The 12,420-nt window shown below is 38.1% G+C and overlaps 1 protein-coding gene across 1 annotated transcript in view; it reads right to left on the bottom strand.

Annotated features, from left to right (window-relative positions):
• The window catches only part of TTN (titin), a 281,802-nt gene that overhangs the window by 121,031 nt on the left and 148,351 nt on the right, over positions 1 to 12,420 (bottom strand). The window contains 14 exon segments of the mRNA XM_060016520.1: positions 554 to 667; positions 3,634 to 3,711; positions 3,983 to 4,072; positions 4,540 to 4,623; positions 5,024 to 5,101; positions 5,235 to 5,318; positions 5,448 to 5,531; positions 5,665 to 5,748; positions 5,882 to 5,965; positions 6,631 to 6,714; positions 7,600 to 7,683; positions 9,917 to 10,000; positions 10,084 to 10,167; positions 10,279 to 10,362. Of these exon segments, the coding sequence (XP_059872503.1) occupies positions 554 to 667; positions 3,634 to 3,711; positions 3,983 to 4,072; positions 4,540 to 4,623; positions 5,024 to 5,101; positions 5,235 to 5,318; positions 5,448 to 5,531; positions 5,665 to 5,748; positions 5,882 to 5,965; positions 6,631 to 6,714; positions 7,600 to 7,683; positions 9,917 to 10,000; positions 10,084 to 10,167; positions 10,279 to 10,362 (1,200 nt within the window).

Raw genomic sequence — 12,420 nt, 5'->3', positions numbered from 1 at the left:
GTTGCAAAAAAAAAAAAAAAAGTGGGGAAGCAGTGCCAGAGCGTTCATATACCTTCCTTTCATGGTTTATGAACACATCAGCTATTGGATGCCACAAATATATTATCTATAGTATATTTTAAAGCATATGTCATTCTTTAAGAACAAAGTTTTGGCTTTTGTATAAATTTGCTACTGCAAAATTTAAAATATCTTGCAGAATTTTCTTCTACATTCCACATGCACAAGATCCCAAAGATATGCAGAGCAACCACGCTTTGAAATCAGAAAATCCTTTCACCCCACTCTGCATGAGAAAGTTAGTTGGACAGCCCCTGGATTGAGATGGCCAGGATGAAGCTAACAATGGTGTACTTTCTGACTCTTGGGGCAGCAGGCATGGCCCAACAAGGCACCCAGGGCAGCATAAAACACAGGTCTCTATGGAATTCCCACAGATTGATCATGTCTGAAAGTACATATTTTAAAAATACATTTCTTGCAAGCAACACTTCAGATGTCTGGATAGAAGTTTGGAGCAGGTTAATAAAACTTTGGAAGTGGCATTTTATACCTTTAAGCTGGAACATTTTCTCCTTCAGGTCTTCCTTAGGTGGAGCTGGAGGAGGAGCTGGGGGCTTTGGTTTGGGCTTTGGTTTCTCAATAACTTTCTTTTCAGGTTCAGGTTCTTAAAAGAGTATTTCAGGAGTATTAGTATAGGAATATGTTAATTGGTATGTGGATATACAGTATATTCAGTAGAAATTTTGGTATATTTATGAAGTAAAAAGTTTGCTTTTTTGGATACATATTATTGGTATCCAACATAAAATGTAAAAGTGTCCAGCATAAAATATAAGAATATCAACACTGTACATAGATAATGAGAAATACGGCACAGGCACTAATAAAAACAACAAAGGAAGCATCCATATAAGCCACATTGATGTGAAATAAATAGTACAAATGACATGAATACATAAGACTGAGATGCACATTTAAAACAGAATATCTTACATACAGGTGCAAAGAGACGTACTGTACACGTAGAACAACGCAAAACACATATGTATCAGATGAAGAATATGGTGATGAAGACTTAAGCCCAATTAACTGAATACCTTGTACTGGTATTTCTTCAGGCTGTGGTTCAGGTTCAGGTTCTTCAGGCTTAACATACTTTTCAATTTCACGTTCTTTAAAGAATGGTGACAAAGGATAAGAGACTGTAATATAAAGTTCTTCACAAAGACTCATAGAAATTTCACATAGATGCAAAGATGACAGTCACAAAAACAAAAATACACAAATTCACTTACATAGAAAAAGAGGTAAGATTTCTATTTTCTTATACTCAAGCTTTCTACTGACTATCTGATGCATGTTGATGGCAAATGAGATGACTTTTAATATCTGACGTTGGGTTATCATTTGAGGATCCAATACAATTATTCCAGTGTTGTCTCAGTAAACTGTATCTTTTAGAATTATAATTACCATCAAGAATAATCAAAGATTCTACTTCAAAAGAAGTATAATGATTCGAAAAACAAAGCAGTCAAACATGTGCTAGAATGCTTTTATATAAAATTTCAAGAAGGAATGTTACCCTATAAATACTTTTGTATTTCTAACAGGAGTTTTCAAGAGATTTAAAAAAAATTATATTTATATAATATATATCTACCTTCAACAGGGGGAGTCACTTTTCTACCAATGGTTATGGATGCTCTTTCTTCATATATTATTTCCTCAGGAGACTCTTCAACTTAAAAAACACAGTGTTTTATATTTTAGACTGAATTCAGAATAGAATACTGCAACTGCTAAGTTTCAACATATCAACTTAGTTACACATTATAACATATTCTTCAGAAGACTTCAAAAATACCAATAATTTCACTACATAAGACAGACAACAGATAAATACAAATGATCCATCTACAACCAAAGCAAGATGATGAAGACAACTGTCATCTTTCCAAGATTTATAGAGCAGTCATGTACCTTGGACGGGTGGAGCTTCTGGTTCTTCAGGGGTAGGAACTGACACTTTCTCTTCTGTGATGACTTCCTTGGGAACTTCAGGCACTTTAAAGATATTGATTTTGTTCACTATTAAGAATTTAGAAGGTGTATAAGATACTGCAAAGAGCAGGCAAAGAATACATGGGAAAGTACTTCATCTTATAAGACTGTGGGGAAACTGGCTTTGGAGGCAAGGCACTCTTTTTTATAAATGAGTCTTGGCAGCCTTCTTCATTTATTTCTCTTCCTCTGTGTACCCTTAAGTGTAGATGTTCTCCACTGGTCTACTTTGATGCTTTGAAAAATTGGCTCTACATTCTTTGAGCAATCACTCCTGCACTCTCAACTCTTATTTCCGTGGTGATAACTTCTAGATCTACATCTCCAGCCCTGATCTCCTTCCTAAGTTCCAGATGCATGTTCCCAACTTCCATACTTGAAAAGTGAACAATATATTTACTATCTTCTTTCTAATATTAATTTAGTTTGGGGACCCAATGAACCATCCTCATGGCTTAGCTTCAACCCTTACAATCATCTTGGGCTCCTCTATTTCCCTAATTGCTTTGAGAATAGACACCAACTCAATCTCCACCTCTCTTAAATCCAATCTCCTTTTCCATCTCTATCACCACTGATCTTGTCCAATTTTTGAAGATCTTAAGTAACTGCAGTGGCTCTTTTCTATTATCATACTTTTCTAAGAGTTTGAACTGCGGCCGGTTATCTGAAGCCCAACTCCTTTTAATTTATACACCGCTGAAGCTTCCTATTGCCCACAGACTAAAGTACATGCCTTATACTGGCATTCAAAGAACTCCAAAATATGACTGTCATCTTTATATCCAGCCTTATCTCTCAGGATAGGCTGGATTTCTCCTACTTGTCTGTCTCATTTTCTCTCTTTGTCTTCATTATTTCCCCCTTTTTTTCTGTAAAATTTGTTTTTGCATATACTTATACTTCAGTAATTTTTGCTCTAAGAACTACTATTAAGATGTGCAGACAGCATCCAGAGAAATACATGTTTTTTTCTTCATGGTAGGTACCTTTTTTTCGCCGGACTTCTGGTTTTTTGGTAACAGGCACAGGTTCCTTCTTTACCGGAACAAGTTTCTTGGGCAGCTCAGACACTTTGAAGATATTAGTTTTATTTTTAAAAGAATATTTAAAGACATTGAAAAAAATGTTAAGAATAAAGAAACTATAATTAACAGAGCAGCATTAAAATTAATGAAAGCAAAATAAGGACATTTTTGTCCCTAACAATGAAGACAACTTATTGGATTCCACTTTAAGATATCAGAGTACTTTAAAAAAAATTATGATGTCAATGATTATGTGAATACCTTTAACTTCTGGTGTTTCTGGCTTCTTAACAGTTGGGACTTTCTTCACTGGGACAACTTTCTTTGCCATCTCAGGTACTTTAAAGATATTAGTAGCGTTTAATAATATAAAATTGCAAGATGCAATATGTACACATAAACTTGACAAGTCTGTTCAGCACTGTAACATACAGATGACAGTTCAACACGTAATACAGCACAATACAAAATAAGGAAAGAATGTCAAGTTTTAGACAGCACACAAAACTGAAGTAAATATTTATTTTACTGTAAGTACCTTTAGGTGGTGGAGGTTCTGCTTTTTTGATGACAGGAACTTTCTTCTCTGGAACAATCTTCTTGGGCTCTTCAGGCACTTGAAAGATAGGAATTTCTTTTAGAGTCAGATGATTACAATGAAAAGTTTAATGCTATGAATAAATAAAAAAGATCACACATTTCTTTGCTATGCACATTGTTAAACTCTGTAGGACAAAAGTTTTATGTGTGCAATTGACTTTTGTTCTCGCCAATGAGGTCAAATGTTAAGGAAGGAGACAGAAGACAGATTTTACCTTAAATAAGATATATAATAGACATAAAAATCAAATGATGTATTTTCCCATTCAATGAATCCTGTCTTGTACCTGCCGGAGGTGGGGCTTCTGGTTCCTTCTCTTCTGCAACAGGAACTGGCTCTTCCTCTTCAGGAGCAATTTCTACAGGTTCTTCATATACTTGAAAGATATAGTTAATTTTAGTTGAATGTGTGGAACAATATTCTAAAATGCATAAAATGCAACACACAATAGTCATCTTGATTTCTTCCCTTGTTTCTATTAATATCGTTTCTTGTTTTTGTTAAGATGAAATCCATCTTGTTTGACTGATTTCTGTTTCTATTGATTTGAATGCTTGAAAAGCCCTTTTGGTGTTTAATGTTATTTATAGTCATTAGTTTTCCTGTCCTACTTTGTGTGCATTAGAGAAGCTTTGTTGAAACACCTTATGATGGCCAGTGTAGATACCACTGACTGATGACTCAAAATAGATTTGAGATTGGAGCTAATTAAGAATAGTGAAGTAAGACAAATAATTAAAGGACAGAAAATGACCAAGAGATACTGAATTAGAAAAGAAGAGGAACAAGGCTTAAATTAAAAACAGTCATAAGTGGTAAGCTCATAAATGGCATTACCTATACCTTCTGGAGGAGGGGACTCTACTTTCTCGGGAACAGGGACGACTGGTTTCTCTTCTAAGACAGGTTTCTTTGGTACCTCTGGCACTTAAAAGATATGAGTTGGTTTTACTTCTGGGTAGTTGAGAAGTACATGAAATTTATACCATATCTAGTTCACATCTAGTTCAAATAACCCAAGGAGAGATCCAAGAACAAAATTCACGATTAGGCCAGTGATCTGTTCTTGGATCCACATAGTGGGAAGACAATGTAGCCTATTAAGATTAACAAAACCATGTTAGTAAACTCTTCTAATACTTATAACAGATGTACCAGTTTTTTTTTTAGTGATGCTATTTAAAAACATTTAAAACCCTAAACATCCAATAGTAGGTTTGTAGTTTTTAATATAAGATGTTTGACAAACAAAAGGGTTTCCTATAGTAAGTGACTTTTGAGACCAAGAGTGAGTGCTTTTCTACAGAATCTCATTAGTAACATGTACCTTTAGCTGGTGGGACTTCGGGCTTTTTGGGAACAGCTACTTTCTTTTCTGGAAGGACTTCTTTTGGAACTTCAGGCACTTAAAAGATATTAGTATTTTAACATTATGAAGAATCACTTGTAAATGCTCATCACATTTACACAGAGCAAAACACTTTTCAAGAGATAAAGGCTGTATCCACCTCCATGAAACAGTGGATAGTTACAAGTACCTTTAGCAGGTGGGACTTCTGGTTTTTTGGGAACCACTGGAGGCACTTTCTTTTCAGGAACAACTTCCTTGGGCACCTCAGGCACTTTAAAAGACATTAGTAGTTATTAGCTCATAGTTTCAATGACATATGGAAATCATTAAGCGGAGCAGCAGAACATAGCTTTTTAACGACAGACATTTTTCTGTAGGAAGCAGTGGCAGTGGGAAATACCTTTTGCTGGTGGTGGTTCAGGTTTCTTGGCAATGACGGCAGGTGGTTTCTTTTCTGGGACAGGTTTCTTAGGTGGCACGGTCACTAAAGATATTAGAATTTATGTTTTAGAATCAGTGAAGAAGAGTGAGAAACAAGAGAAAAGCCCATAATGCCCAGAAGTTTTGTGACAAGAAGAGCTAAGATTGGCAAAGGCAACCTAGCAGCTGGCCAGTACCTTTTGGAGGAGGAACAGGCTCTGGCTCTTCCACGACTTCAGCTGGAGGCTCTTCTGGGGCAGTTTCCTCAGGCTCCTCATGCACTTTAAAGACACAAGCTCATTTTAATGCTAGAATTGACTAAAGTATATGAAATATTTTGCAAAAAGATTTTTACAGCACTAAGAAGAGACTTTTTCTTTTTAAAAATACTGGTTTGGAGAGTTTCATGATTACCTGCTGGGGGAGGACTTTCCGGTTTGGGAGGAATAGCTTCAGGCACCTTCTTTTCTGGGACAGCTGCCTTTGGCACCTCGGGTACTTTAAAGAGATTAGTATTTTCACGATTAGCCAGAGTAAAAACAAACAAACAGTGTCAAACATAGCAACATGGAGGTGGCTACCTTTGGCTGGTGGGACTTCTGGCTTTTTAGGAGGCATCACATGTACTTTCTTCTCAGGGACAACTTCCTTGGGAGCCTCAGGCACTTAAGAGATATTAATAAAATTACATTTGAAGTTATGTGACCACTAGATCAAAATGTTTTCAAGAGCAGAAGAGTTTTATCTTCTTAAATCCAAGGTGAGTGACAGCTACCTGTAACAGGTGGGACTTCTGGCTTTTTAGGAGGCATCACAGGCACCTTCTTTTCAGGGACAACTTCCTTGGGAGTCTCAGGCACTTAAAAGATATTAGTAAAATTACACTTAGAAGTTATGAGATCACTAGAACAAATTACTTTCAAGAGCAGAAGAGCTATGCCTTTTTAGGCCTAAGGTTTGTGACAAATACCTGTAAGAGGTAGGACTTCTGGCTTTTTAGGAGGTGCTTCTGGTGCTTTCTTTTCAGGGACAACTTCTTTGGGAACCTCAGGCACTTAAAAGATATTAGTAAATTAAACTTAGGAGTTATAAGATCACTGGAACAAATATTTTCCAGAGAAGAAGAGTTATGTCTTTTTAAGACTAAGATCAGCGACAAATACCTTCAGCAGGTGGGACTTCTGGCTTTTTAGGAGGCATCACAGGCACCTTCTTTTCAGGGACAACTTCCTTGGGAGCTTCGGGCACTTAAGAGATGTTAGTAAAATTACACTTAGTAGTTATGAGATCACTGGAACAAACATTTTCAAGAGCAGAAGAACTATGCCTTTCTAAGCCTAAGGTTCATGACAAATACCTGTAACAGGTGGGACTTCTGGCTTTTTAGGAGGCATCACAGGTACTTTCTTCTCAGGGACAACTACCTTGGGAGCCTCAGGCACTTAAAAGATATTAATAAAATTACATTTGAAGTTATGTGACCACTAGATCAAAATGTTTTCGAGAGCAGAAGAGTTTTATCTTCTTAAATCTAAGGTGAGTGACAGCTACCTGTAACAGGTAGGACTTCTGGCTTTTTAGGAGGCATCACAGGCACCTTTTCAGGGACAACTTCCTTGGGAGCCTCGGGCACTTAAAAGATATTAGTAAAATTACATTTAGTAATTATGAGACCAATGGAACAAACATTTTCAAGAGCAAAAGAGTTATGTCTTTTTAAGCCTAAGGTTCATGACAAATACCTGTAACAGGTGGGACTTTTGGCTTTTTAGGAGGCATCACAGGTACTTTCTTTTCAGGGACAACTTCTTTTGGAGCCTCAGGTACTTAAAAGATATTAGTAAATTTACATCTAGTAGCTATGTGACCACTAGAACAAAATATTTTCAAGAGAAGAGTTTTATCTTCTTAAATCTAAGGTGAATGACAGGTACCTGTAATAGGTGGGGCTTCCAGCTGTTTAGGAGGTGCCACTGGTGCTTTCTTTTCAGGGACAATTTCTTGAGGAACTTCAGGCACTTAAAAGATATTAGTAGTTTTATGCTTAGCTTAAAGAGATCAATGGACTAAAAGTATTTCCAAGAGCACAGGAGGCATTTCTTCTATAGAATAAAGACTGGGGTGAAAAATACCTGAAACTGGTGGGACTTCTGGTTTTTTGGGCGGTGCCTTAGGAACTTTCTTTTCTGGGACAACTTCTTGAGGAACTTCAGGCACTTGAAAGATATTAGTAGTTTTACGGTTAGGTTAATGAAGAGCAACGAACTAAAACCATTCTCAAAAACTCAAGAGACATTTCTTCTGCAGAGTGATGTCTGGGCCAACATGTACCTGTGACAGGTGGGGCTTCCGGTTTTTTGGGCGGTGCCTTGGGAACTTTCTTTTCTGGGACAACTTCTTGAGGAACTTCAGGCACTTGAAAGATATTAGTAGTTTTACGGTTAGGTTAATGAAGAGCAATGAACTAAAATCATTCTCAAGAACTCAAGAGACATTTCTTCTGCAGAGTGATGTCTGGGCCAACATGTACCTGTGACAGGTGGGGCTTCCGGTTTTTCGGGTGGTGCCTTAGGAACTTTCTTTTCTGGGACAACTTCTTGAGGAACTTCAGGCACTTGAAAGATATTAGTAGTTTTACGGTTAGGTTAATGAAGAGCAATGAACTAAAATCATTCTCAAGAACTCAAGAGACATTTCTTCTGCAGAGTGATGTCTGGGCCAACATGTACCTGTGACAGGTGGGGCTTCCGGTTTTTCGGGTGGTGCCTTAGGAACTTTCTTTTCTGGGACAACTTCTTGAGGAACTTCAGGCACTTGAAAGATATTAGTAGTTTTACGGTTAGGTTAATGAAGAGCAACGAACTAAAATCATTCTCAAAAACTCAAGAGACATTTTTTCTGCAGAGTGATGTCTGGGCCAACATGTACCTGTGACAGGTGGGGCTTCCGGTTTTTCAGGTGGTGCCTTAGGAACTTTCTTTTCTGGGACAACTTCTTGAGGAACTTCAGGCACTTGAAAGATATTAGTAGTTTTATGGTTAGGTTAATGAAGAGCAACGAACTAAAATCATTCTCAAAAACTCAAGAGACATTTCTTCTGCAGAGTGATGTCTGGGCCAACATGTACCTGTGACAGGTGGGGCTTCCGGTTTTTCGGGTGGTGCCTTAGGAACTTTCTTTTCTGGGACAACTTCTTGAGGAACTTCAGGCACTTGAAAGATATTAGTAGTTTTACGGTTAGGTTAATGAAGAGCAATGGACTAAAATCATTCTCAAAAAGTCAAGAGACATTTCTTCTGCAGAATGATATCTGGGCCAACATGTACCTGTGACAGGTGGGGCTTCCAGTTTTTTGGGTGGTGCTTTAAGAACTTTCTTTTCTGGGACAACTTCTTGGGGAACGTCAAGCACTTGAAAGATATTAGTAGTTTTACGGTTAGGTTAATGAAGAGCAACGAACTAAAATCATTCTCAAAAACTCAAGAGACATTTCTTCTGCAGAGTTATGTCTGGGCCAACATGTACCTGTGACAGGTGGGGCTTCCGGTTTTTTGGGTGGTGCCTTAGGAACTTTCTTTTCTGGGACAACTTCTTGAGGAACTTCAGGCACTTGAAAGATAGTAGTTTTATGGTTAGGTTAATGAAGAGCAATGAACTAAAATCATTCTCAAAAAGTCAAGAGACATTTCTTCTGCAGAATGATATCTGGGCCAACATGTACCTGTGACAGGTGGGGCTTCCAGTATTTTGGGTGGTGCCTTGGGAACTTTCTTTTCTGGGACAACTTCTTGAGCAGCTTTAGGTATTTGAAAGATATCAGCATTTTTAGAATTTGGGAACAGTGTAGGCATATGTTACAATATTCATGAAGAGGACAAGACAATATATATTCTTAACACAGCAGTGGGAATAAATACCTTTAGCAGGTGGGACTTCTGGTTTTTTGGGTACAGCCACTTTCTTTTCAGGTACAACTTCTTTAGGAACTTCAGGAACTTTGAAGATATTAGTAACTATTAGTTGAAACTATAAAATGGGAATATCGACAACACATTTGCCCAAGCAAGTATCATTTATGAAACTGGCGGACACTTCTAAACACTTTTTCCCAGTCCCCAAAACAGGAGACCAACAACACGGAAGGATAAATACCTTTAGCAGGTGGAGCTTCTGGCTTTTTAGGAGGAGCCACAGGCACTTTCTTCTCAGGGATGGCTTCCTTTGGCGGCACCTCAGGCACTTAAAAAATATTGGTAATTTGTGTTTAGAAAAGGTGGAAATAATGAACGACTATATCATGCAATCATACACCAAGATATATTCGATTACTGACAACTCTTCTTTCTTTAGAATTATATCGCCTTTATGTACTGGGATTTATACATATAATTTTTTTCTAGCTAAAATAGCAGTTATTTTTCTCCCTGGTATGTACAGCATTGTCATTACCTGCTGGGGGAGGACTTTCCGGTTTGGGAGGAATAGCTTCAGGCACCTTCTTTTCTGGGACAGCTGCCTTTGGCACCTTGGGTACTTTAAAGAGATTAGTATTTTCATGATTAGCCAGAGTAAAAACAAACAAACAGTGTCAAACATAGCAACATGGAGGTGGCTACCTTTGGCTGGTGGGACTTCTGGCTTTTTAGGAGCCATCACAGGCACCTTCTTTTCAGGGACAACTTCCTTGGGAGCCTCAGGCACTTAAAAGATATTAGTAAAATTACATTTAGGAGTTATGAGACCACGAGAGCAAAATGTTTTCAAGAGCAGAAGAGTTTTATCTTCTTAAATCCAAGGTGAGTGACAGCTACCTGTAACAGGTGGGACTTCTGGCTTTTTAGGAGGCATCACAGGAACTTTCTTCTCAGGGACAACTTCCTTGGGAGCCTCAGGCACTTAAGAGATATTAGTAAAATTACATTTAGGAGTTATGAGACCACTAGATCAAAATGTTTTTGAGAGCAGAAGAGTTTTATCTTCTTAAATCCAAGGTGAGTGACAGCTACCTGTAACAGGTGGGACTTCTGGCTTTTTAGGAGCCATCACAGGCACCTTCTTTTCAGGGACAACTTCCTTGGGAGCCTCGGGCACTTAAAAGATATTAGTAAAATTACATTTAGCAGTTATGAGATCACTGGAACAAATTATTTTCAAGAGCAGAAGAGCTATGCCTTTTTAGGCCTAAGGTTTGTGACAAATACCTGTAAGAGGTAGGACTTCTGGCTTTTTAGGAGGTGCCACTGGTGCTTTCTTTTCAGGGAAAACCTCTTTGGGAGCCTCAGGCACTTTGAAGATATTAGTACATTTACATTTGAGTCATGAGGATCAACACAGACAAGAATCACATTTACACAGCAAAAGGACTTTCAAGGCTAGCAAGGCGGTTCTTTCCATAGCCCTCTCTATTCCCTCCTGAGGGGTTGTTAGGATGTACCTTTGACAGATAAAACTTCAGGCTTTTGGGGAGCATGCACCTTCTTTTCCCAGACAACTTCTTCGGGCACCTCAGGCACTTTAAAGATATTAATATTTTTACGTTTAGGAGTTACAAGAATCAATACAAACAGGAAATACATTTATACAGGAAAAGACATTTTTCCAAACTTCTAAGCTTCCAGCAACATATACCTTCATCAGGAAGGGCTTCAGTCATTTCGAGATGAACCACATATGTTTTCTTTTCAGGGAAAATTTCTTGGGGAGCTTCAGGCACTTTAAGAAATCAGTATTTTAACATTTAGTGTTGCAAAGATCAGTAGGAACGGCAAAATATTTTCAAAGACTACAGGAGCTACTTCTTCTTGAACTTGACGGCATGGGGACTTGTACCTTTAACTGATGGAGGTTCTCTTTTTTTGGAAGGAACTCTTTTTGCAGGAACACCTTCTTGAGCAGCTTCAGGCACTTTAAAGACATTAGTATTTCACATTTAGGAGTTAAAATGATTAATGAAAACAATAACCACAATATGTTAGCAAATGTAGTTTTTTAGAAGTTTCTTCTCTGCCTATTCTCCCCTTGCCCCACCAATCAACTAAGTTGAATGGGATTAGCAGCATCCTTGAGAAGATGTGCTCACCCTTCTCTAGCAACTAGTGGAGGTCCTATGGCCCTGTAGACCCTCCTTATGAAGTATTTGTTGAATGAACACTTTTAATAGGAGGGTTTTCTGTTTTGATAGGAACAGTCACACATATTTTCTTTTGAGAGGGAACTTCTTGTGGAGCTTCTGGTGCTTTAAAGATATTAGTATATTTACATTTAGGAGTTAGGAAGAACATTAGAAACACATAGTTTTAAGAACCGAAGACAATTTCTTCAGTATCTGTTCAGAGGTGACAGGTACCTTTCACAGGTGGAGGTTCTGCCTCTTTAGGAACATCCTCAGATACTTTCATTTCAGGAGCCACTTCTTGCACAGCTTCAGCTACTTTGAAGATATTAGTATTATATTATACTTAGAGGTTAAGGGATCAGTGGAGACATTAATGACATTAACTGAACCAAAGTGACTTTTATGTCTACAAGGGTGCTTCCTTCAAGAACTGGATGAGGTACAAAGTCTTGAAGAAAGGAATCAAATCTTGTCTTTGTTTATTATTCCCCAGCTCCCCAGCACCATGCACATAGTAGGCATTTGTTAAATAAATGATACCTTTAGTGGAAGGTGTTTCAATTCCAGGGGGAGCAGCTATGAGTATTTCCTTTACAGGGACAACTTCTTGAGGTGATTCAAGCACTTTAAAGATATGAATTCATTGTACTTCAGAGTGATGAAGAGCAATGAAAAGTTTTAGTCAAAACCCCACCTACAGGAATGTCCCAGACTGGGTGACCTCCCTGCTCCCCAAATCTGATTCTTTGGTAAAAGTATGAATACTTGGGGCTTCCCTGATGGCACAGTGGTTGAGAGTCCGCCTGCCGATGCAGGGGACGCGGGTTCGTGCCCCGGT

The sequence above is a fragment of the Delphinus delphis genome, chromosome 7, assembly GCF_949987515.2.
Source record: "Delphinus delphis chromosome 7, mDelDel1.2, whole genome shotgun sequence".
NCBI lineage: Eukaryota > Metazoa > Chordata > Mammalia > Artiodactyla > Delphinidae > Delphinus > Delphinus delphis.
This window is presented reverse-complemented; position numbering and strand designations above follow the sequence as displayed.